The sequence below is a fragment of the Homarus americanus genome, unplaced genomic scaffold, assembly GCF_018991925.1.
Source record: "Homarus americanus isolate GMGI-L3 unplaced genomic scaffold, GMGI_Hamer_2.0 scaffold6317, whole genome shotgun sequence".
Lineage (NCBI taxonomy): Eukaryota > Metazoa > Arthropoda > Malacostraca > Decapoda > Nephropidae > Homarus > Homarus americanus.
In genome coordinates, this window is record NW_024730668.1 from 131,520 (window position 1) to 159,266 (window position 27,747).

The following is a 27,747-nucleotide window of genomic DNA, read 5'->3' on the forward strand; positions in this document are numbered from 1 at the left end:
ATATGAAAGCAACACTTATTTACTGTTCATCTATGTTTTAATTAATGTTTCTGATTTTTTTTAGAATTAATGTTTGTGTGTGCAAAATGAACAATACAATTCATTAATAATTCGTGGAATATTAAAACACACGAGGAGACGAGACGGTTGCCGGCATTGTTTTCATTAATGTTTACAAAACCAGTGACTGATTGGTTCTACATATAAAACAAGAAAATAAGACCCTGGTTGTAGCTGTAGTAAAATTAATGTAAAAATTAATATGGTTGTTTGAAGTAATGTTATTTAATGTTAATAAATGGAACAATATAAGTAGCTAACCATTAATGTTAAAGAAAAAAGTGAGATCGCGTATGTAAGGGCGCACATGTGAAAACATATCGTCATTACTCTACATAAGAATATGAAAGCAACACTTATTTACTGTTCATATATATTGAAGGGTTAAATGTTGTACTCTGTATAGACAAACAGAGAGAGAACTGAACTGCCGGATGTAAACAAACCTTAATTTCCCGCAGCTTTGTTGTTGTGTTTTTTTTACTGGGATTAGCCCACCCGGGCACAGGTTACTGACCCACATTGGAGCCTGAGGGGCGAAAATGTAATACTCCTGTAACAATAATAATAATTCAGATAAGTTATAAAAAAAAAAAAAAAAAAAAAAAAAGTTATCTACCTACCGGGTATTGGGCAAACTAAAATTGTTCCGGACCACGGGAGTTTCCGGACCACAGAATGCCGGACTAGAGAGCTACAACCTGTATATCATACCCTAAGTCCTTATAGAATGACAAAATAAAGGAAATGAAAGTAAAAAATATGTCACCAAGTAAATAAAATACAGTACAGTACTGTAAATTTAAAGTTTAACCTCATTTGCATTGGCAGATGTTTGTAAGTCAGACGTACGTAACCCGGGGACCTCCTGTAATCTAATTACATTGTCCTCTGAGCAGATGCCAGCACACCTGTTTAAAATCCATAATTCTTTTTCAGTAATAAAAGACAGATATGGATAACACAAGTGACTGGTGATACTGGCCTGCACTGCACTCAGAAAACAAATGCCACCATATTGTCTAGACTCACTGGTTATCCAATGAATCTATGAGTTCATTCGCCTGACTTGCCACTTAGCCAGTGTTGGCAAAGCATAACTAGTGCAACTCCACAATATTGTCTTGACATTTGATGTGCATAGCATCATGTATGAACATCCTGTGATGTATATTGAAGAAAAATTACATAAATATGGATACAAATTTACATTACAAAACATCAGTCTAATACAGTAAATTTGAGTGCTGTATAGTAGTGCAGAACATAGCAATAAAGTTATACTTTATAGTAAGTAACTGCCACATAGAAAAAAACCTCATCACCAAGTTCTTCAAAATTATGCTAAAGAAGGCGAGTGCCACAAAAACAGTGATGAAGAACACATCATAAGTTCAGATAATGAATCACACTTATTTGCCATACATCATAATCAACTAGTGCATGAAACTGATAGTAAAGATAGTAAATGGATGACAAGGCCAACACAAGATGGTACTGACATAGAAAATGATGGCCCTGATGTTGATGAAAACAAAAATGACTGTCAAGCATTGTCACTTACCCCAGTTTTATCATACATAGAATACCTTTTCAATTATGATTAAATTAACTTACTGCAGTAATTCATGTAATTCACTCATATTATAATCATTATTTCCTTACACCCCTTATTTCCTTATGTTTTAAGAAAGATTTTTTCTTGTAGGAACCTGTCTCTGATCACAATTTTGTTTGTCAATTATTTAAGTACAGTACTAAAAAGACTTTTGGAGGGGGTTGGGGGTCTGTAGAAATGTGTTCCAAATTATATAATGAAAATTAATGGGAAAATAGGTTTTGAGTTAGGGAAAACTTTTCAGGAATACCCTTCCATAACTTGAGGGATACCTGTACTGTATATAAGTAATTTACAGACTAAAATAGTATGCACTCTTAGGATCTAAACAACACATTGTACAGGGCTTTTATCTGAAGAGAGAATTTTGTCTCATTTTCTTCTTCATTTTACGAGCATCAATCCATCCACTATCTTTCAATTTCCTTTTAGTGTCTGAAATTATACGTTCATACTTTTCTTGAGAATCTTCATTGCTATTACCTTCCTCTTCTGTATCTGAGGTATCAAAAGATACTCCTTTCTTTTTGCTAGTGTTGCCCTTTGGAAATTTTGTAAGCTGTAAATGATTACTGGAAGAATGTGACTCTATTTTCTGTTGAGCTTGTTCTAACAATTTCTCTTCAGGTTTCTGTGTCTCTGGTTCAGGCAACTTATCTTCAGTGTCTAAACAAATAGGTCTTGCAGTCTTACTCATATATGTTTCTTCATCAAGTTCACTAAACAAATCTGTTTCCTCACTGGATGAGAAAACATCAAGTGGAAGAAAATCATTTCCATCCATCCTAGGTACTGAATATTTTGGTGTAAATTGGTTATCTTCATATTTTACAGAAGAATTTGTAGAATTTAAAGGACATTTTAGCATGCTTTCACTTAATTTAGACATGGGTTTTCTCTCTCTTTCTCCTCCTCTAGATTCTTCAGACTCCTTTGTACTACTCTCTAGTTTACATAAGGTGTCCACAGAACTGTCTGCTTTGTCTGAAGAACAAGAAGATTTGACACTATTGCTAACAGTGACAATAGTTTTAGAAGCAGATATCCAACCTGATGTACTTCCATGCTCTACACATGTGCCCATCTTGGAGTAATTCATATCTGGTTGATTACCAGTGGTATAGTTACTTGTGGAAGGCTGTGATTCCTCATTCACAGGAAGCTGAAAATAAAGAATGCCATAATATTTATTTCAACCAACAAAGAAAAAATCAGCAATCATTTGAATGGCTCTGTCTGAAAACAAGAAATGACATTTTCTATATTTATGGAATTCCTCATGTACAGTGTATCTATATTAAGTACAATTAATTAAGCATATGTATGAAGATATCAAAGAACCAGAATTGAAATTGGGCTGGAAAAATTCTATGAAAACTCTCTTCATCCCGGATCTGCAAACGAGTTTCCAAGGATGAAAATCAGGGGCATTTTCCGGAAAAAAATTCTGAGAAAATCTCTCCAAACCTTTCCATTCTGGGCCTGGGAATAAATTTTCCAAGAGTTTCCAGAAATTGCATCCTGCTCCAACATGCCCCCACTTGAAATTGGATATCGTAAAAAGACATGAACACGGAGAAGAAACATCGGTGAACTAAAATTTTATGGTGAAATGGCAACATGAAGCATGGGGTGACTTCTCTTCCACCCCACTGCCTTCTCTTCTCCCTTCTCCTCCACCCCCACTTCTAATTCCCATCATCATCATCATCATCAACCAGGAGCCTTCTACATGCACACCTCAAAGTAAGTGTACTTTACTGCATTTATTTTTAGTTTGTATGTAATTTTCGATGATCTGGAAAAAATTACCCAAAATCCCATTGAAACAATGGTTTCGGTTCACGAAATTTTCGGTTAACGAACGACCTTCTGGAACGAATTGTGTTCATTAACCGAGGGACCACTGTATACTGTACTTGTAAACATATACGCCTAATAAACTCAGTGTTTGTTATTGATGTTTATTTGATATTATGCCCTCATTTTATGTTCTATATGTATTGAGTAAAACAAGTGTTAAAATCTGACGGCCATGACCACTGCGATGCCTGTATCTCCCCTATTTACATTATTTCTTATGGGAGAAATAGCTCCGCTATTCGCAATTTCGATATTCGCAACGAGTTTCATGCCCGTAACCTTTGCGATAAGTGAAGCAGCCCTGTACATTACAGGTTTGCACTTAGGACAATTATTTCTTTTACCTCCTTTTTTTTTTAGGATGGTGTGTTTATGTAAATGAATAAAAATAGCTGAAGAAATTTATGTTAATCTACCCCAAAATACAATTGAAAAATTTGTACATTACTAAAATGTACTCCACTAATGTACTAAACTTTTTATCTCTTGTGCAAAATGTATGATGTCTATATTCAAATTATTCACTGTCTTGCAAGGGTTCTAGCAATGCAAGTTATATTCTCCTAACTTTAGTCTGTGATATTTTATAAGATAAAAACTCTAAAACCACCAAACCCTGCCTGGGAAGATGGAGGGGGGGAGGGGAGGGGAGGTGATGTGTTTGACAGCTGGTGCCGGGAGGTCTAGTGAAGTATTTATTTGTTTATTTATTTATGTCCTTTAGAGTGAGTTTTTGTTTTTTGCTATAAAATGTCACTGAACTGTGCTGGGAGAATATAATTTACATTGGTGGGATTCTTACAAGATTGTGGTTAAAATGAATATACAGTAATGTACTGTAAACATGCTACAGTTTGCACTAGACATAAAAAAATTAAGTTTGAAATTGGAAATTGTATCTTAACCCCCGGGATAATCTACGTACCCCCTGTATAGTTGAAATCGAGTAAGAAAAATGTGCATAAGTTGCGAGTCTACTGCATAGATGGGTTCTTACGCTGGGTCGGGAAATGTCGGACTGCAAAACTGAGCAACAAGTTAACATCAAGTTTCTCGTTAAAGAAATCCGTGACGGAAACTTTTCAATTATTGACTGAGGCTTACGGTGAAGATTGCATATCTCGTGCATGCTTTCTTGAATGGCACAAACGATTTTTGGAAGGCAGAGAAACCAGGAAAGATGATAACTGCCCAGGCCGTCCACGCACAGCAGTTACAGATGACAACATTGAAAAAATGCGAGACGTGATTAGAAAAAAATGTAGGTTGGGTGTTTGAGCAATAGCTTTAAAAAGTTAATTTAGACAGGGAAAGTGTTCGATGCATTCTAACGGAAGAATTGAACATGACAAAGGTTTGTGCAAAAATGGTTCCAAAAATGCTGTCAGATGAACAATGTGCCAGCCCACAATGCTTTGTCTATGAAGCAGTTTTTAGCCAATAAAAACATCACTGTGCTTGAGAATCCACCCTATTCGCCAGACCTGGCTCCCTGCGACTTCTACCTCTTCCCAAAGACCAAGTCCGTGCTCAAAGGAAACAATTTTTTGTTGGTAGAAGAGGTGAAAGCAAAAATGACGAAGCTCCTCAACAGCCTTACATATCATGATCTGCAGAATTGTTTTGAACTGTGGCAGCATCGTATGCAGCTGTGTGTTAACTCAGAAGGGAACTACTTTGAAGGCAATCACAGTTGATTTTATTAATTTGGCAAATAGTTCCTCATGTGCCAAAATTAACATTGAAATTATTCTGGTGGGCGTAAGAAAAATGTTGTAACTAGGAAAAATCAACGGATTCAGAGACTGCTTCACTCATCTTCTGTTAAATGCTAAGAAACATTAGCATTTTACTTAAAAATTAAGTATGGTGGATTTGTTTCAAGAATGGGAAAAAACTGATAGTAAAGTGAAAATATCATTAGGTGGATGTGACGATAAATTGTTTCACTGTCCATGCTAATTCAATACAGTAGAACGTCGATTTAAAGCGATTCAATTTAAGATTATTGATTTAAAGCGACACCCACAAGTAAGGACAATGTTTTAATTTAAATTGAATCTTTCCTATTTTGTGCGAGTAAATCTGGCGCATCATATGTTAAAATTCGCGCTTAATGTTTCTCTGGACACACTACACTGTCCTAAGGGCAAAGCTGTACTGTACATGTACGGTACTCAAAATAATGTACTAAATGATTACTAAAATTTTTGTCTAGTGCAAACTATAGCATGATTATATTCAAATTAATCACTATCTTATAAGAATTCCAGCAATGTAAATTATCTTCTCCTCGGTCACTTCTGTGACATTTTATAAACAAAAAATAAAAACTCAATCTAAAGGACATAAATAAACACAAAAATACTTCACTAGACCTTTGGCCCCAACTGTCAAACGTGTCACTGTCACCTCCCCTTCCTACCTCCCTCCCATCCTCCCTCCCCCCTCCCAGTCAGGGTTCGGTGGTTATAGGCTTACAGTTTTTATCTTATATAATATCACAGACTAAAGTTAGAATATAATTTGCATTGCTAGAATCCTTGCAAGACAGCGAATAATTTGAATATAAACGTCATATATTTTGCACAAGAGATAAAATTTTAACCCTTTGTAATAAAATTAATTAGAACATGTCAGTTTAGTGACAATTTATAAGAGAAAACTTATAGTCACTCCTAAGAACAGAAAAATAAATAAGCACACGACCTTGGCATTAACTGCCAAACATATCACCTCACCTTACCCCCCCCCCACCCCCATCTTCCCATCAGCTGATCCCGATTAAACAGACCATTTCACATCCCATAATTTGAGCCTTGTTGATTTATGAGTGTTTGTTTTAACATAATACTACAAAAAACAATGTTTTCTTTATTCTAGGAGATGGGCTGAGGTGCATCTGGGTAGACTCTCACGCCTGTATTATTGAACAACATCTTCCCTTGAAGAGGGTCATCGTGTTTCAACCCGAATTTTAAACTAAATGAGTCCTGAGGGACACCACAGTACAGTACTTAACGGGGTGGTGTGGCAGTAAAATTAACTAATTCCAAATTGTGTTGTCGTCACCAGTGTTTGTTTTGGTTAACTTTAAAGTTGAGGCTGTGGAGGGTAAGAGGGGGTTGGCGGGGTGGGGTGAGGTGGGGTTGGTTGTTTTACGGGAGGGCCAGAGGACTCACCCTAGGGATGCTCTATGGGTCTGGTACTGGTGGCATTGCTAGTTGGCCAGGAATATTTTTAAGAGTTTTCCATGCATTGACTTTTGGAGAAATGTATCAAACTAAAACACAACACGAGATAAGATTGGACCAATACGTTCAGATACCGGCGAGCTAACTGATAACAACGGAAAAATGAGCAATAATCTGAATAAATATTTTTTAACGGTTTTCACCACCGAAAATTTAAACATGATACCCGAGGCACCGACTCTATTCAGAGATAGTGAAGAAAACAAATTAAGCGAGAGAGTAGTGACTAGTAACGATGTTAATAAGCAAATAGACAAAGTGAAGCCAAATAAGTCACCTGGTCCCGATGAGATATTTGCCAGAGTATTAAAGGAATGTAAGGAAGAGCTTAGTATGCCCTTAGCAAAGTTGTTTATCATGTCATTAAAAACAAGTGTAGTACCAGAATCCTGAAGGATAGCGAATGTAATACCGATTTTCAAGAAGGGGGATAGATCACTATCCTCTAACTACCACCCAATCAGTCTAAACATCAATTGTAGGCAAATTACTAGAATCAATCATTTCAAACTCTATTCGAAACCACCTGGAGAAGCACAAGTTGATCAATGATTCCCAACATGGCTTCACAAGTGGGCGTTCATGTCTAACTAATCTATTAACATTCTTTTTATCAGTTTTCGAATCGGTGGACGAGGGGCACAATTATGATGTGGTATATCTCGACTTTAGCAAAGCCTTCGACAGAGTCCCCCACGAACTAATTAGAAAGGTAGAAGCGCATGGCATCAAAGGTAATATCCTTAAATGGGTTAGGGCGTGGTTAAGGGACAGGAAACAGCTAGTGAGCATAAACGGCACTAAATCGCATTGGAGCAACGTCACTAGTGGAGTTCCCCAAGGCTCAGTACTTAAGACCATTATTATTTATTATATACATAAACGACATAGATATCGGCATAGCCAGTAACTTAAATAAATTTGCTGATGACACTAAAATAGGATATGTAATTAAATCTGATGAGGACTCTGCAAAACTACAGAAAGATCTAAACAAATTTTTCAAATGCATGTAATAACCGTGACCGTCCCTATAGTGTGAATAGAGCCATATGGCAAGAAAAAACGTGAATGGGAATTTTGAGAGAGAGAGAGAGAGAGAGAGAGAGAGAGAGAGAGAGAGAGAGAGAGAGAGAGAGAGAGAGAGAGAGAGAGAGAGAGAGAGAGAGAGAGAGAGAGAGAGAGAGAGAGAGAGAGAGAGAGAGAGAGAGAGAGAGAGAGAGAGAGAGAGAGAGAGAGAGAGAGAGAGAGAGAGAGAGAGAGAGAGAGAGAGAGAGAGAGAGAGAGAGAGAGAGAGAGAGAGAGAGAGAGAGAGAGAGAGAGAGAGAGAGAGAGAGAGAGAGAGAGAGAGAGAGAGAGAGAGAGAGAGAGAGAGAGAGAGAGAGAGAGAGAGAGAGAGAGAGAGAGAGAGAGAGAGAGAGAGAGAGAGAGAGAGAGAGAGAGAGAGAGAGAGAGAGAGAGAGAGAGAGAGAGAGAGAGAGAGAGAGAGAGAGAGAGAGAGAGAGAGAGAGAGAGAGAGAGAGAGAGAGAGAGAGAGAGAGAGAGAGAGAGAGAGAGAGAGAGAGAGAGAGAGAGAGAGAGAGAGAGAGAGAGAGAGAGAGAGAGAGAGAGAGAGAGAGAGAGAGAGAGAGAGAGAGAGAGAGAGAGAGAGAGAGAGAGAGAGAGAGAGAGAGAGAGAGAGAGAGAGAGAGAGAGAGAGAGAGAGAGAGAGAGAGAGAGAGAGAGAGAGAGAGAGAGAGAGAGAGAGAGAGAGAGAGAGAGAGAGAGAGAGAGAGAGAGAGAGAGAGAGAGAGAGAGAGAGAGAGAGAGAGAGAGAGAGAGAGAGAGAGAGAGAGAGAGAGAGAGAGAGAGAGAGAGAGAGAGAGAGAGAGAGAGAGAGAGAGAGAGAGAGAGAGAGAGAGAGAGAGAGAGAGAGAGAGAGAGAGAGAGAGAGAGAGAGAGAGAGAGAGAGAGAGAGAGAGAGAGAGAGAGAGAGAGAGAGAGAGAGAGAGAGAGAGAGAGAGAGAGAGAGAGAGAGAGAGAGAGAGAGAGAGAGAGAGAGAGAGAGAGAGAGAGAGAGAGAGAGAGAGAGAGAGAGAGAGAGAGAGAGGAGAGAGAGAGAGAGAGAGAGAGAGAGAGAGAGAGAGAGAGAGAGAGAGAGAGAGAGAGAGAGAGAGAGAGAGAGAGAGAGAGAGAGAGAGAGAGAGAGAGAGAGAGAGAGAGAGAGAGAGAGAGAGAGAGAGAGAGAGAGAGAGAGAGAGAGAGGAGAGGAGAGAGAGAGAGAGAGAGGAGAGAGAGAGAGAGAGAGAGAGAGAGAGAGAGAGAGAGATAAAGAATAGACAAAATATGTAAAGCTGAAAATTGTTATTATTATTAATCAAGGAAATAATGTATAACTTATGTTTACCTTATCTGTCCTGCTCTCTTCATTTAGACAACTTATATTATTCTTCATGCAGAATGCTCGAATATGTTCCACGAATGCAGGGCCAAACTTCTTAACTTTTGCCTCAGGCAGTCCTTCAGCTGACAAGTAAAAAGGGATGGTGTAATATATTTTAGACAACTCTTTCCTGAGTATATATGTGCAATCAATCACTTACAAAAAGGCAAATCTTCTCTGAGCCATAAATGGGAAAACTAACTTTTCCTTAATGCATCTAGTGTAGTTGGCTTCTCAGATGTAAGCAGAAGCATGACTCTGTTTGTGGCAACAAGGTATGGCATAAACCCAGTTTCATCTCCAATACGATTCCTCAACTTTAACAGCGATTTATATAACTCAACCTGAAATGAGAAGACAAAATCAAGACAACACAATTTGAGCATCTACTAACAATACTAGAATGTATTTAGCACAATTTCAATACAAAATATTTGTTTATTACAAAAAGTATTCCTATTTTTTCTTCAGAATTTTGAGTCCACAGAGAATTTTAAAATGTTTCTCTTACATTTATACCATATTAATAGTAAACTAGAAATTACCGAGAAATTCCTTGAAACAGGGAACACATTTCTCCGCAGATCTATTTTAAACAACAACAAAAACACTAATAAAGTAATTCCTGTACTTTACATTTACTATACACAAATATACCATTTATGAATACTATAAAGGCTACTACATTCAGTACTAATCATGTAACCTCTAATCTTTCAGTGAAACAAAAACTTGGGAAAGAAAAATGGCTCCTGTAAAGAAAAACAAATTAAACAAAATAATTTGAACATTAATTTATTTGTGATTGTATAAAAAAACAGCAGACAAATGCCTATCAAAACTACGACTCACCTCAAACTTTCAAACACTAAGTGGTAACTGTGTGGCAAATGTATGGTAAAACCAAAATAATGATTAAATAAGGCACAATTTAGTACTGTATAAGCGCAATGCTTAACCTCACTGTCTGACCCTCATGAAGGCATTTGCTGCAGATATGCTTAAACATGACCAAAAGAACTTTTGTTGGGTTGGTGTCAAAGCAGGCTGTAAAAGTGCATGACTTTATTTTCTTTTAAAGCCAAACACTGGATCAAACAGATTTGAGTCTTTAAGCCTGATTCAACAGGATAAGAAAGTACCCAGAACTGCCTACAGCAACATTTTTATCCAAAATTGTCTATCAAGACAAAACATTCTCCCATTAAACAAGTTGAAACAATCTGACAAAGGAAGGCTCTGCTAGAGCATGACTTAGTGGTACTGTACAGTACATTATACACTTAACAGCGAATTTATTGTAGATTTGTAGGTCATACAAAAGAATTTCCAAATGATTTCGGTACATGACAAACATATATTCCCTGGAACAATTTTTTACTAATATCTGTCAAAACAAATAAATCCCTACATTCACTCTTTAAGTAACAAACCTCTAAATCCTTTTCACGGGGATCTTTGAGCTCTTCTCCTTTCTGCTTTTCTTCCTTTATTTCTGATGTGTTGGTAAAATCTCTAATCATCTCCTTGGCAGGCATTATGCCCCTAGTTTTAGGCAATAGTTTCTTGTTAGTTTGAGGCTTTGGGAAGTGACTGAAAAATAAAAATTTTGCTTTTGAATAAATTAAAATTACAATCATCTTTCATTCTGCTACCATTTTTCTTCATGCATTATTATTATATAAAAAAATGGTGAGATTACAGTAATCCCTCACCTACCATGGTTTTCAGTGTCCACTTTTCATATTTTATACACCATTTTACTGGCTACAGTATCAGTTTTAAATATCCACGGGAATCTAACCAAGCATGGCGGGAGAGTTTGCTGGATTAGGCCCATCAAGTTTGCTTAATTTTGTATCACTAGTTATCATCTACCATGCCCAAGTCCCCTTTCTTCTCTAGCTTCTTTAAAAACAATCTTATGCTTTGGTACAGTTGATGTATATTACAACCAAATCTTTATAAATTCATTAAAAATCCAATTTGGGTCTATCAGTGCATGTTTTGGTGTGAAACAACTGATAACCTTCCAAGCATAATTACAATAAACAAATAAATAAATAAATAAATATTCCGTATCATGAGAACGTTGAATGATTTAAATATTCATGAATATTTATAGCAGAAGTAAATTAACTATATAATATCTGTAATATTGTACAGCAATCATATACAGTACAAATGAATACATGCATTCAAACAAATAATCATTTACCCGTACTTAGGTGCATTTTATTGTGGCATCAAAGGTGAATAATTTGTATAACAAAATAACCGTTATGTTTTAAACAAAAACATGCTGATGACTACCTTTGCCAACAAACTCTTTACCAAAATGGACACATCTCTTATAAAAATCACCTTCAAGTTTTTTAGAATAAACTAGCCAAGAAAACCTTTCCAACCACACCAAATGAAACTGAAACTCTCTTGGGGTCCACTGGGAACTTATAAGAATGAATAGGTGACAGTGGGGACTGCTACAGTTTCTCTTTCGTCCCATCATCAACTTTAACACCAATAAATCTCCCAATGTCATACTCTTTGCCATATCAGAATTCAGACAAAGGGTTGTTGAAGTGTGATTCTTCTGAAGTAGATAAATCATAGGTACAATCCTGCCCATCATCATGTTCATCAGACTCATGCAGTATAGGCTTAGGCTGTATAGGGTCTTCAGCTTTATTCTGGTCTTCAAGTGACTGTTTGTTTCTTTTCACAACAAAGGCTGACAGAGTACTCAGTATCATGCTTCCTTTGAACCTGCCAGTATTTGTGTAAGTGTAATTGTGTAATAAGCATCTCTCGCTCTCCATCTCGTGCCTAGCCAATTTATCACGTTTTTATATTTTATGACATACAGTATTATTATATTGCTATTATAACTAATTAAGGGCCCACCCTTTTAATATATAATGACAAAACACAAAAGTTGGTGAAGAAGAGTCATTAACTCAGTTCTGTATATTCAGTGGTATTCAGCAGAAGGTTCCAGGCTTACAGTATGTTCAGTAGAACTCAGCAGGGAGTTGCAAGCTTTCGGTCGATAAATGCTTTATACCACAAACATAGGACATAATAAGACTGCCAGATGCCTCTTTCTCTCTCTTTTTAAGTTATATTATTTGGTATAGAATAATTTATACCTGCAATTTACAACATATTTTTCAAGGTAAAATTGTGATTTAAGTAATAAAATACCCCAGAGTACAGAACTGGCAGCCATTTTGGAATTCAATTGAATAATTGGTGTTTAAAGGATTCTATAACAATATACAGGTATATATATAGCCTACTCTTCTAAGCGTGTCCCCATCAACTATAAGATAGAACGTCAGCACCGCTCCTTAATAGGAGTTTTTAGGGCCCACTTTGGGATGAGGTACTGTCCCAATTAAACATTATGCTGAAATTTTGGGGAGGGTTTTCATCCCCATAAACCCCCCCTCCCATCTAAATACGGCCTTGACCTTAGGCCAAAATTCTGATGAAAAATATACTGCATTCTATGTTTCGAAGATTTTACTATTTTCTGTACCACAAAAATTTTCAGTATAGTAACATAAGCATCAATAAAAATATGAGAATAAATCAGTCAAATAATAAAATACAGTCTCTCCTCGACTAACGACATATTCGACTTACGACAACCCAGACATAAGACGGCCCTGTCTCCTCCTCTGCTTCATCCAATTAATGTAGTCTCCATGTTTAATTAAAAAATGATTGAGCCCCCGTGTGCATTCAGCTAATTACATTAAAGGTAAGTGCACGTAACACTTTATTCAATTTTCATTATTAATTACTTTTACTGTACTGTATATTTCTTTTAGAATTTGTATGTATTATTTTCGCCTTTTCAACTTACGACCTGGTTGTCGGGGAGGAACCCCGTCGTAAGTCGAGGAGAGACTGTAAAATAAATGTAATGAAACGTTACATCCATGAGTGAGCGCACTTTGGGACAACTGCGAAGTGTAGCTGCTAGACGTATGAAGCAGATACAAATCTACTCTGTTGACCCAGCCCCCTAGGTTTATGTTCTCTGCCATAACACACTTATGATCTTAAGATAAAAATTTAACCTATTTTTTAAATCTACAAAACTTTTCATACACATATCTGCACATAAAAACCTTGTAGGGTATAAAACCTTTATTCTGTACTCATATCTATATTGCTAATGGAAGCATCAAAACCAAGCACATGGCATTAATGGGGACTGTACCATTATAGTTTTCTACATTTTGTATATACTTTTAATACTTGCAATGCACAGCACAGCTTTATACAACATGTCAGCATTACATCTCTCCTGAAGGCGTGTGCCACTTTGTTGTTAAGTCGTCATCTTGTCGACCGCATGTGTGGCCATATCCATGAAATATATCTGTGACTAATTCTTTAATTGTTAGGTCATATCTGTTATTTCCCTATACAGTACATAATAAATAGTCAGGACATGTTTGGGGACTGTTTGTGTGTTTTTTGTGTACTTGTCACAGGTGAATATGACATTACTACAAGAATAAAGTTGGTTGTTGTATATCTGACTTTCTGTTGCCCAACGGGAGAGATCAGCTGTTACACCTTATTTCCCAAGAGCCCCAGCCCTTGACAATCATGTTTTTGCCAACTGTGGGAGATTTCTATAATACTGTATATACTGTATATGTGCAGTATAACCCTTACAGTTGGCGAGGGATTACTGTACTGCACTATAAATTCATAATCTCTGCTGACACTATTACAAAGATATTTATATCACTTTATTGTGACACAATGAGAATTAACACTAAATACAGTACTGTACTTACAAAATTCCAGCCTCTCATACCTGGGGTTAAATATAGTATTATTGGTGACATCTCTCTTTATTACATATCGCATTTCGTCTAACATTGTGGTTGATGGCTTCAAAAGAATCTTGCACCTGTAAAGAGAATATTTTAGTTGACATTTTCTTCAGTACTGGATAGATTTAAGGCTTAGACCTTACACCAAACTGACAGGCCACTTAGTGAGCAAAAATCCGGATGCCAGAAATCCGGACCACCCGAGAATCCAGACTTTTAGGATTTTTTTTTTTTTTTTTAGCGGGCTTTTGTGTGTATGTGCGCATGCGTGAGTGCCACAGCTGCACAGCAACAACAAGCGACCACGTGGTCGCCACTTTAAAACAAGCAATCAAACTGTGACAACGTATGTAATTTTGAGTCCTACTCTTTTCATTTACAGTGTACTGTACTGTACAAGCCCATAATAATGGCTCCTAAAGTAGATAAACTTCGTTGTGTGAAGAGAAAGAAGAACACGTTGAAATTGAGTGACAAACTTGAAATAATTAAGAAACTAGAACGTGGTGTGAGCAATACTGTTCTAATGGAAACATACGACATTGGAAAGTCTACAATTTATGATATAAAAGAGACAAAGAATAAAATTCTAGAATTCACAGCTTTTTCCTTAAAACTGCTCATTTTGATAAATGAAGCATGCTATATTTGCTAATGAATAAACTATCAAAATGTACCTGTTCATCTCTTCTTTATTCCTCCTTAAATTTAAATTTTAAAAGTACTGCCTGAGAATCCGGAAATCCAAAAATCCAGACCAACCTAATCCCCAAGCAGTCCGGATTTTTGGACTTCTACTGTATCTTACTTGTCTACTTATCATCTTTGCCTCATTTATGGGTAAACGTTATCTAATAGATATACTAATCCTTAACCCTTAAGCCCCGGGTTACGGTGCCGCTGGCCGTATCCCCCACCCAGGGGTAAATCGAGAAAAATCATCTTTTCCAAAAATTATTTTTAACCTTTTTAAATGATAAAACAATAAAAAAGAAGTCATAAAAATTATATATTGACCCTCTCAAAACTTCCCTGGCAGCGCGGAGGGAGGAAGGGGGCAGGTTGTTACGACTGAGAGCCTCGTGGTCACCTACGCACTTAGCAGCTACTTTTAGCTTGCCTTTGTGTCCGGGATGGCCAGTAATGCAAATATTTACTGATCATAATACTTATTTGCTATAAATAATTCATTTAGAATATTTTATTTGCATTATTTTTCATAAAAGTGCTTCGCAACACACACGCAGTCGGTCGACAGGCTGTCTTTGTGTTTGGTAGAGCAAGTATTGTAATGAAAAAAAATAATAAAAATTCCACAAATAAATACACTTATAACATAATCATAACATTATTTTCCAGTAATACTACACTACAATACTGTACATCTACACCACTTTTAGCAATACAGTAGACTCACAACTTAAGCATACAAGGTCTGTCCAAAAAGAAACAGACCTTTTTAAATAGCGCGGCAACGAGCCAGTGCAGAGTGCTCTCAACGGGAGCACTGTGTAGCGGTGACCTTGACCTTTAGTCTAACACTACCCGCATCACGCCACGTCAATTAGTCATCGAGCTACACGCGCTAGAGTGAACATGTGTTTAGTGCACTTGGCGATTTGTTGCAAGTTGAACAATGAAAGATTTTGAAGAGCAACATGTTTGCGTGAAATTCTGTTTCAAATTGAGAAAAACTTTTAAGGAGGCTTTTCAACTGTTGCAACAGACTTAAGGAGAGAATTGTTTGAGCCGTGCGCAATGTCACGTGTGGTACCAGCGTTTCAAAAGGGGAAAAACATCCACCGAAGACGATCCCAAATCTGGACGTCAGAGTCGCTCAAATATGGAGGTGATGTTGATCGTCTTTTTTGATTGGAAGGGCATCGTTCATCATGAGTTTGTTCCACGTGGTAAGACAGTCAATAAAGGGTTTTATTTGAAGGCACTGAAGCATTTGAGGGAGGCAGTGCAAAGGAAGAGGCCTGAGGCGTGAACAAACAAGACCTGGATGCTGCATCATGACAATGCACCTGCTCACCCGTCGCTCCTTATCCGTGACTTTTTGGCGAAGCACGAGACGACTATCGTCCCCCAGGTGCCCTACTCTCCAGATTTGGTCCCTGCAGACTTTCTTTGTTCCCAAACTTGAAATCCACCCTGAAAGGTCGCCGATTTCAAACGATGGAAGAGATATTAGAAAATTCGCTATGAGACCTGCGCACCATCCCTTCAAACGCGTTCCAGAACTGGAAAAAAACGTTGGGGGCGGTGTATCAACAGTGGAGGGGAGTACTTTGAGGGAGACAAGTCTGATTAAGTTGTAAGTAAAGCAATAAATTTGTTTTTTAAAAAGTTTGGTTCCTTTTTGGACACCTTGTATTTTTCTAAAGCAGTTTCAACTATACGCGGATTACCCTGTGGGTTAGGTATGCAAAAATTGAAAAAATTATGAGAACAAATCACGTGTGAGAAATAATATACAATATATGTTGTGGTGTCAAAAAAAAGAAAAACAATTGAGACCCTGCAATTTTATGTAAATGAGGCAGAAAGTCAGATGAGCAACCTAGGACTTTGTTACAATTTTTGTGATGCCATATGGCAGCAGGGTCTACCATTAGACAATACATTATGTTTCCAATATCTTCCTAGGTGGTAGAACCTTCCTGTTTGATGGCTACCTACTACCTTTACCTGATGACTTATTTTTTCCTATCATTTACTGTATTTTATCATTCTATTTCTCCATTTCTCTTAAATTAAGTGATTTTAGATGTATATAAGGACTTAGGCTACAATAAAGTGGGATTTTAAACATTGTTCTGTAAGTAGGGTTTGATTCAAAAATATCTGTAGGAACGGAACTCGTACGTAACCCGGGGACTGCCTGTACTTAATAATAGTTTTATACCTTTAACATTTATAAATAAAGTAACAGTAGGGTTGGGATATATACCGATTTTTATAATGATTTTTTTATATCGCGACTTCCAAAATTATCAACATTTTCCAATATACAGTAGGGTTGGGATATATCACGAGATAGGGTCCAAGGATGTTCGCTATATACTAAATTGCCATATATAATTGCACGTAATCAATGGGTAAAATAGGGTTAGGTTCTGTAGACCAATAAAAGTGATTAAACTTGACATAAAATGGCACAGTCTAAAGATAGCAGAATATAAATTGCATTGCTGGAATCCTTGCAAGACAGCGAATAATTAGAATATTAACATCATATATTTTGCACGAGATAAAATTTTTAGTCATATGTACTAATTAAGTACAGTACAGTTAACCCTCACTTTACGCGGTTAATGTAACCCGCAGGGTCCCGCGTAAAGTGAGAAACGCGTAAAGTGAATAACATAACATATGGGATTAATTGAAATGGAGTCCAGGCCGACCCCCAAACTCCACTTTTTGACGACACACAACTATGTTGTAGTAAAAATTTTATCTTAACTTTATGATGGTATGAAAAAACAGGTAAAATAGAAGAGGTTAGGTTAGGAAAAATAAAGGTTAACATAGGAAAAATAAAGGTTAGGTTAGAAAAACTAAAAGTTAGGTGGAACACTTACGGTAGTAGAAGAGATGGGTCGGCATACGGGGATGGAGGCTGGTTCCGAGGCAGAGGGCAGATTACTGGCCCTCAGGTGAATCACCATTACTAGGTGAATCACCATCACTGTCACTTACAGTTGTCAGGGCTTCCCTGACAAATCCCTCAAAGTCATCTTCACTGTCACTATCACTGGCTTGGGCTGGCTGTGGTGGGTTGCGGGCGAAGAACTCGGTTATGCTTTTTTGACGGCTGGTGTTTATGTTGTCGTGATACACCGTGATGTACAGCTCCATAGCCTGCCCCAGCCGGGTATGGAAGACTTCATAGCGGTCATTGTCGCGGGAAAGGAAGGACTTCATTTTCTCTGCACACTCCATGGCACCCTTAATATCACTATGAGTTAAACTGTGTTCTTCGGAGAATGACGCACCTTCTTCCTCCTCTTCACTGACGTGATCTTCTTCCAACATCTCGTCGGCAGTCACTTCAGGATCTCTGATCACCTCCAGGATGTCGTCGTTGGTGGTCTCGGAGAAGCCTGGAACTGTAACAGTCTGCGCAGCTTCTCTGGCAAGGTCCACTGCTACTGCAACATTCTGAACCTCACCAGTCACAGATTGACTCCTCCTCTCACCTGGTATTCCATGCAACACATGTCTCCATGCGTGACGAATTGTAGCAATAGACAGCTGATCCCATGACTCCACCAAGAAGTCCACAGCTTTCTTGATGTTAAATACTCTCCAGAATTGTTTGAACAGTATTTTTTGCTGTGCCAACTGTTGATCCTCATCTTCTTCGCTCTTGCTATCGGTGGTGGTGTCACTCAGGTTACGCAACTCTTCCCTGGTGTTGGTGTAGTCGTTCAGGAGCTGGAATTTTTTTGTTGAGAATGCAGCTTTTACATTACAGATTAACTCTTGGTCCATGGGCTGTAATATAGACGTAGTGTTGGGAGGAAGGAAGACCACTTTTACGTTGGGGTGACGATCTAACAGTAGGGGCGAGTGTCCTGGTGCGTTATCCAGCAGCAACAAAATATTGAATGGCACATTCTGTCGCTCACAGAATTTCTTTACATCGGGAACAAAACAGTCATCAAACCAGGAGAGGGACAGTGTAGAGAACATCCACGCCTTACGTGCGGTCAGCCAGTGGACATTTAGCTTGGTCATGTCCATGGTTTTGTAGGCATGCGACTTGCGTGCTGTGTGGATCACCGATAACTTGAGCTTACAGGTACCGGAGGCATTGGTGGTAAACAGGACGGTGATGCGTTCCTTCTGCCTCTTCCGGCCCCGAATCCTGCTGGCATTCTTTACAACGAAGGACTTGGAAGGTAGCTTTTTCCAGAAAAGACCAGATTCGCCCATGTTAAACACCTGGTCGTCACTGTACTGTCCTTCCTCCATAATCTCACGTAAAAACGGAGGAAATTCCCTAGCCGCAGCACGGTCAGCACTCGCTTCTTCACCACCAATGTTTATATTGGTGATCTTGTTCCGGATCTTAAACCTCTGTAACCACCCAGAGGAAGCATTAAAGGGTTTGGGCTCTGTAATTCCCATCTTTCGTGCCACTGCCATGTACAGTTCACGTGCGTAGTCCTTAACAGAGCGCGTGTCGACCGCCATGTTCCGTCGCGCCTGACGCACCAAGTACCTCACAAGTAATTTTTCTGTCTTGAGAAGCACCTGGTTGTGAAAATACTTGATCATAGAAGCACCTGTAGACTTTGTGATCTTCATGTGCTCCTTTATCTTGGCTGCATCCTTCTTTATTTTTCAAATCGTAGATTCATTCACACCATGCTGGAGCACCAGATCAACCTGCCTTGTTCCTTTCTCCAACTCTTGGATGATGGTATACTTCACCTCGTAGCTTAAGGAACGTCGTGTCTTCTTTGGCTTAGTGCCGCTGGGTCCAGGTAAGGAAAGGTTTCTCTCTGGGGGTGGTGGTCCGGCGGAAGCCATTTTACGGAACAATGGATGCGCGTTTACACGGTGTGGCCTTGAGGGATGAAACTGCCGCGGCTAGGTCAAGCGTCGTCTTTCCTCCCTCCCCCGGGTGGACACGTCATAATACTTTAAGCCAATTACAGCTAGCAGCAGAGGGGGATAGGGATGCATGGCCGATCACAGTCCGATACGTCATATGACGTCAGTGATAATGCAACAAAGACACACACTGCGCAACCTTACCGCGTGGCTTGCCCAAGCGGAGGGAGGAGGAGGGAGAGGCGAGGAGCACAGGCAGGCAGGCGGGCGGGTGGCGGGTGGGGCGAATCTAAAAATAGCGTCGCGCCGGACACTCTCCGCGTAATGGGGCTCACGTACCGCGTAATGTGAGCACGTTAGGTTCTGGCAAGGCACCGCGTAAACGTGGAAACGCGGAATGCGGGACCGCGTAAAGTGAGGGTTAACTGTACTAAAATTTGTATGTCTATTGCAAACTATAGCATGATTATATTCAAATTAATCACTGTCTTACAAGAATTTCAGCAATGTTAATTATATTCTCTTAAGTCAATTCATTGACATTTTATAAGAAAAAACATAAACTCCCCCTATATGACAGATAAATAAATATCACGAGGTAACCGTTGTCTGCGCTTTGGCCCAGCTGTCTTAATAAATCACCTCCCTCTCCACTTCCCTGTCATAATAAATCACCTCCTTCTCCACTTCCAGCAGGATTGAAAGTGGTTTTAGGCTTAGTTTTATCTTATAAAATGTCATAGACTAAAATTAGCAAAATATAAATTGCATTGCTGGAATTCTTGCAAGACAGCGAATAATTTGAATATAGACATCATATATTTTGCACAAGATAAAAATTTTAGTCTTTTACAGTACATTTAACTCTTTCACCGCGTGTCACGCACTTGCCATTTTATTCAGTTTAGGGTTACCTCCTGCTGTGAAAGGGTTAAAACCTATCTCGATTAACCCTTTCACCGCGTGTCACGCACTTGCCATTTTATTCAGGATATCGCCAGACGATTTTATTCAACTTAGGGTAACCTCCAGCTGTGAAAGGGTTAAGTACTGTGCAGTTTTACAACTCATATTTTGGGGGCAATATAGGGCAATTTTAGGGGTGTTTCTGACTTTATATGGTTTTTGGCTTTATGTGAGGTCCCAGAAACATAACCCCACGTAAGTTGTGAGTCTACTGTAAATAAATTTATCGCTATAAACTGGAAAATTTCGATAATTTTGGTAGTCGCGATAAATTTGAAATATTTCCTGCCCGATTTCCCTTGCGAAATAAAAAAAATTATCGCTATATTTATAGGAAAATGTCAATAATCTTAGTAGCCGCGATATAAATAAATCGTTATATAAAGCGGCTATATATCCCGACCCTACTGTATAGCGATAAATCTATTTATTTCGTGAGGGAAATCGGGCAGGAAATATTTCAAATTTACCGCCATGGTAAATAAATGCGTTATTTGCTCACCAGAGACTCCACCGTGGCTGCTCACTCACGCATTCACGCTCACCCGCACAGTCTTTCTGTTTTAGCTCTTGCGATGTGCAGACGCTGCGCTCTCCAGTCAAGGTCACCATGTGCTCTACTACTGTCTACCAAAGTGCCTAAGCGTACTAGTACCAGTACCATTCCTCCCAGTTCAATTGAGGAAATGAAGAGGAAAACCTTCAATGGTGGTGATAAGATGAAGATTCTAAACGAACTTGAACATGGAGCAAGTGCCTCTGTTGTCACACGCCGCTTCGGAGTTAATGAAAGCACCATTTGTGGCATCAGACAGAAGACAGACAACATTCATGCAGCATTTGCTGAACCAACAGTTTCCAAGACCACCCAACACTTACTGCCACCACTTTACCAAGAAATGGAAGAAACACTCAAGATATGCATTGAAAACATGCAATGCCGTAAAGTTGCTAGTTCGGGTCCAATGATAAAGAATGAGGCAATGGAAATATACAGATACGTTTGAGACCGAGTCTGGTGTTCCCAGGATGGCGCATCAGCTGCCAAGTCTGGTGTTCATTGGTGCTTTAGTTAGTAAGAAAATTACTTGTTGAGTCAGTTTAGTCACTTTTATTGGCCTCCAGAACCTAACCCTATTTTCCCCCAATGATTACATTTAATTACTGTATATATCGCGATTTAGTATATGGCAAACATCCTTGGGCCCTATCTCACGATATATCCCGACCCTACTTATTGTGAAGCAAACAGTGATAATGGAGGCCATGCAGCCAGCTGTGTCAGACAGCATAAACTCTCTCAATATCATTCAAAAGAGTTAAATAACCTTGTTTACTTCTAGTTTGCAGATAGCACAGCATATATATTTTTTTTGTTTCAAATAAAAGAGAAAAAAAACATTATTTGAACCTGTTAGCAAGTGCAGCATTGAAAGGGAAAAATAGAAAGTGCAAGACTGATGCAAAATACACTAATGCAGAATATAGTTGTTGCAACTTTGTTATCAGTCATCATATACGGGAGCAATGATGCCACGTATACTGTACCGTATTTTACGACATAGAAGACACATTTATTTGTCTGAAAAATGGCAAAAAAATCTGCCTGCATCCTATATGTGAAGTTGCTTTCTCCTGTAAGCTAATGAATCAACCAGTTGCTCTCTCCTGTATGCTAACAAATCCACCAGTTGCTGTCTCCAGTAGGCTAAATTCTACCTAACCCAACTCCAGAAATAAAAACGTTATTGCTTATTTTAAACACATTATTATTATTTTTAATTAATTAAAAATAATTACTGCAAATATAAAAGCTCAATTTATAACTACTGTACTGATGATGATGATAACCTGAGACGATTACTGTCAGTACGGCAGACACCCAACTCTTCAGAGGTAGCTAAGCAGTAACCATTTCTGAACTCTTAAAAGCATTACAATCTATTAATGCCATACCCACATTTATTTTTAAATCTACAAATACCTGATACAAATGAAGACCTACAGATAACTTTTCGCATTTGCATCTGTTAACATTGCTGGCGGCATTGTAGCCAGGTTAGACTCGTCACTGTAACCACCAGGCTACTGGGCCAAGCTGTGAGGTGTTATGGTTGTTTTTCATCTTGTATTTTTGGATAGATTTATGTAACTTTCTTCATTTTGTGAAAAAAGTAAAAGAAATAATTGTCCTAAGAGCTCACACATTTCTTTGCACAGGAGTTAGCTGGCTCAATGGGGGAGCAGGAGGAGGCGTGGCGTGTGGGAGCGGGAAGTGCTGCTAGGGATTTAGCAGAGGTAGCGTCTTCGTTGCTATGGTCAACCAGGGAGTATATGCATATGGTGATTGTGTTAATCTTTCATTTGGCTTTTATTTACTGGTTTGGCAATACTTTTTTTTTTTTTTACTTATTTATTGGTATTATTTTTATTTATTCCTAACATTTACTGGTACTGTATTCATTATTTTAAGAAAACTATGGCTACAGGAGGAAAATCCACACAAAAGTTATTTCCTAAATACTCCCAGCTAAAATGGGGTGTCTTATATGCCGTAAAATATGGTAAACAAATTATTGTGCACATTGATATAAACGATTCAGTGTGATATAATACCACGGTATATAGAATTGGTTCAAGTAATTTGTAGCAAAAAAAAAAGTAATGAAAAGTATTTATAAGTGACACAACTACGAGTGCACAGGGTAAGGTTGGCAACACCTCGCTTCCATCCCATCTGTGCGACCCCAGTGGGAGCTTAAAATTGGGCATTTAAATGTTTTTGCCATTTTTCCACATATACTGGGGTCGTTTGGGAGCAATTGAGATAAAAAAGAAAATTACATTTTTTGCTGACCAGGAGACGTAATATGCACTGTATACTTTATTCATAATGTGACTATTGACGGGTTAATTACTGAATAAAACAGTTTTCAATGTAAAAGACATGCATGCTTGAAAAAAATATCAAAATAACTAACTTAGGATTCATCAATGCACTCTCTCCTTGTCTGGTGGCCCCAATGGCATCGTATGAGAAATTGGACTGAAATCGACCCTGTTGGCCTCGACCACGTCCTCGGAAGTTTCCACCTCCACCTACAGTTGTCTCTGAGAGGTATTCTGCAAAAACTAGCATCTTGGCTGAAAAACAGAAATCACAGAGATGAGTGATGAATAACAATTACAGTACTGTATTTAGTTTTCACTTTTATTAAATCTTTCCCACTGATACAAGGTGGCTCTAAATGTTGGTGCAGATGTGTTCTGCTTTGGCATTTTCTTTCTTCAATAAGGTCCTTGTCCATCTTGTTAATTCCTAACATTTTGTACAATCAACTAAAACCTACAAGTCTTTTCCAACTTATACACTTACATTTTCATTTTAAACATGGTTGCACATGAACATTTGAATTTGCACATAAAATCACATGAAGAGAAACTGTTACAGTTATCTTGAATAACTGCTTAATTGATGGCAAAAGCAAATTTTCATGAACATTGATAAACTAATGGATGGCTAAGAGAAAACTTCAGTTGAATGATGGCATAACCGAGATTATTGTCATCCAAGGAAATATGAGGGGAGACAGCACAGATGATTTTGGGTCTTTAAACTTTGGGAAGTACATAAGTTCATAATCTTGGAGTGTACCTGACTCAAAACTGAATTTTAAAGAGCATATAAATTCAGTAGTTAAGATTCGCAACTTTCATATTCAAAACCTATATGCTGTTAAACAGTTTAGGGACAAACAGTGTCTTGTGACATTATTACATTCACTTACTTTGTCTCGGGTTGACTACTTTAACTCTTTACGGGTCTGCCTACCTACTGTAATTATCAACTGACGAGAGTTCGGACAGTGCTGAACAGGGTTGCCAGGCTTATATTTGCTCTCCCACCGGGCACTCCCACTACCCCGTTCTTGATTGAATTGCACTGACTTCCAATTAAACCTAGGATAGTGTTCGAACTCTGCCTAATGACTTTTAAGGCATTTATATAACCTACTATGTAAATTCCTTTGACCAGAAGTTCCGAAATGATTTTGCGTAGTAGTGATAATATCCCTCACGCGCTGAGGAGCCTAGAGCAGCATGGAAACTTTCTTTTGCTGCCTGGCCCTTTTCCTATACATCATCCAGATTGTACAATTAGTTGCCTGCATCCATAAAGCAGCCGACTTCTGTGGAGGCCTTTAAGAAACAATTTAAGACTTTTTTTTTTAAAGCTTACGATCCTGAAGAGGGTGATGGAGCGATGGAGAATTACAGTCTGGGAAGTATTAAAACTTAAAGATAACAAACTGTCACTTTTTTTTTCTCTTTTTTATTCTCAGGTCCTTGACTTTATAATATTTTGACCGCGAGTGATTATTTTTAGAAGTAGCACTTTTGAGAAACAAATGACCAGCTCTTATTATTATTATTATTATTATTATTATTATTATTATTATTATTATTATTATTATTATTATTATTATTATTATTATTATTATTTTTATTATTATTATTATTACAAATACCTCATTACATTACAGTATACAGTTAACCCTCACTTTACGCGGTTAATGTAACCCGGAGGGTCCCGCGTAAAGTGAGAAACGCGTAAAGTGAATAACATAACATATGGGATTAATTGAAATGGAGTCCGGGCCGATCCCCAAACTCCACTTTTTGACGACACACAACTATGTTGTAGTAAAAATATTATCTTAACTTTATGATGGTATGCACACACAATTAATAATTAAGAGAAATATCAATAATATTAGGTTTTTTAACACTTACATTAGTAGAAAAAATGGCTGGGCACACGGGGATGGGCGGTTGGTTCCGAGGCAGAGGGCAGATTATTGGCCCTCACCTGTGTCACTTGTATCAATTGTATCACTATCCACCACAGAGGCTTGCAGGGCCTCTTTGTTAAACTCCCCAAAGTCCATATAAGTCCATATCCTCACCATAATTATCACTATCACTGACTTGGGCCGGCTGTGGTGGGTGGCGGGTGAAGAACTGGTAATGTTTTGATGACTGGGCGACCTTGTGCGCACCATGTTCGCGCCGCTTACACAACATGGCGGATGGCGGGAGGTTTGGATCCAAAAATGGCGCGGCTCGCCAGCCGCTCTCCGCGTAAAGGGGTACACGCACCGCGGAATGTGAGCATCCTGGGTTCCGGCAGGGCACCGCGTAAACGTGGAAACGCGGAATGTGGGACCGCGTAAAGTGAGGGTTAACTGTACACTAAAGAATTAAAATGATAACAGACCAAAATTTCATATAATAAACTGCACAGCAGTCAATTCATACAAATATACTGTACAGTATTTCATTTTCATATCTATTACAGAGGACAATATATTTACCAAGTGCCTTCCAGTAAGATTCATTACGTTTTTTACCAACACCAAATGTTGAGAAAGTCTTCCAACGTGGCTTCACTCTCTGATTATTTGAGCCCCGAAGTATATGTATAAGTGACCCAATGGCACACTGTCCGTGACATGCCTGTAAAATAAAGTACAATTAATAAAAGAGTTCTCAACAAGTCCTTAAATAATCCCAAACTTTATCTTAAAGTACTGTAGTTGAATGAACATAATATAATGGATTATACGTGAAATCATATGTGAGACACTAAACACAGATGTGAAGAGATAGAATTTTTTATAGTGTGCAAATTTTAAGGACGGAGAGCTATTATAAGGCAATTTTTCAATGCATAAAATTAAGAACTTTATTTTGTTCACTTTTGCCAGCCCTTTCCAGTTACACTGCAGAGAGTCCAGAACCAATAACCAACACACATTCTTCATTCACTATTATTAATTTTCCCTAAGCCACTTGAAGCCATGCTCTCCTGTCATTCACACACACTGCTACTTCCTGGATGTCCATTCCCTTATCTAGTGTGACCTACACCCCATCTTTTCATTTTCTTGGTTACACTTCATCCAGACATACATACCTCCAAATTATGTACAGTACAATCTAATATATCTAGACTGTTAGGAAGGAATGAAGACCAGATTGTTAATTTTCCCATTTTCTGAACAAAGTTACTTCCTCTCATTCAATCATACTTTGAGAGCATGAACCATTTCTACATGGAAATTCCTAAGAAAAAGTACTATTTAGTTTAGTGGTACACAATTACCTAAAAAACAAGAATTTCCTTACAAAAAATACATGAAATTCATAACTATTTTGAAAAAACAATTCACTTTGTAAGAAGATTGAACAATGAGTTTTAAAATAGAGGCACTTTATGTAAAGTAAGCCTAATACAAGTAACAGTGGTTTTGTTCCTATAAATGAGGTAAGTGGAAACTATTAATTATGATTGATAAAATGAATCAACCAAACCAATCAAATTTATCTTAAATCTCTTATATTATTTTTTTGCATAGAGTCAGAGCTGAGTGGAAGTGAAATTGTAGTATACAGTATTGGGAGGTGACATAAATGGTCATACTGGTGTACACACTGGACATTATGAAGTTGTGCATGGTAGAAAAGGCTATGGTACAAGAAATATGGAAAGAGAAAGAATAATTGAGTTTGGGGATGCACTGAAGATGGTTGTATGCAAATCAATGTTTAAAAATGAGTCAGGTAAAACAAAACCTAGATTGACTACATAATTGTCAGGAAACCAGATAGGAAGCTTGTTAGGGATGAAAAGGTTATAGCAGGGGAAGAATGTGCCCAGTAGCAGAGATTGCTTGTGTGTAGCATGTTACCTAAATGATGCAGGAAAAGGAAGGTGTATGTTCTGGGAGGGAGAGTGTGGAAATTGAAGGAACAGAATGTAAGAGAAGCAATTTATGCTGAGAAGAATGGAAACAGCCAGCAACAGTATGAGGAGTTGTATAGCAAGATGCTGGGCCAAAATAAAGGATGTTCTACTGAACTCTGCACACAAGATGTGTGGGTGAACAAAGGGCCCATCCAGGAATGGAAGTGGAATGATGCAGTGGATTGAATGATAAAGGAGAAAAGAAGTTTGAATAAGGTTTAGAAAATGGGTGGTAACAAGGAAGCATACATTGAGGCCAAGTGCAGGGCCAGAAGAGAGGTTTCCAAGGTTTAGATGCATGAATAGGATGCATTCGTGAATATGTTGAA

At 38.2% G+C, this 27,747-nt stretch overlaps 1 protein-coding gene across 1 annotated transcript in view; it reads right to left on the reverse strand.

Moving 5' to 3' along the window:
- Nucleotides 1-677: 677 nt before the first annotated feature.
- Nucleotides 678-27,747, reverse strand: part of LOC121867148 (Werner syndrome ATP-dependent helicase homolog) — a gene marked incomplete at its 5' end in the record, with an annotated part of 36,172 nt that continues 9,102 nt past the window's right edge. The window contains 7 exon segments of the mRNA XM_042366899.1: nucleotides 678-2,840; nucleotides 9,182-9,300; nucleotides 9,420-9,561; nucleotides 10,651-10,810; nucleotides 14,058-14,153; nucleotides 23,592-23,754; nucleotides 25,986-26,127. Of these exon segments, the coding sequence (XP_042222833.1) occupies nucleotides 2,028-2,840; nucleotides 9,182-9,300; nucleotides 9,420-9,561; nucleotides 10,651-10,810; nucleotides 14,058-14,153; nucleotides 23,592-23,754; nucleotides 25,986-26,127 (1,635 nt within the window).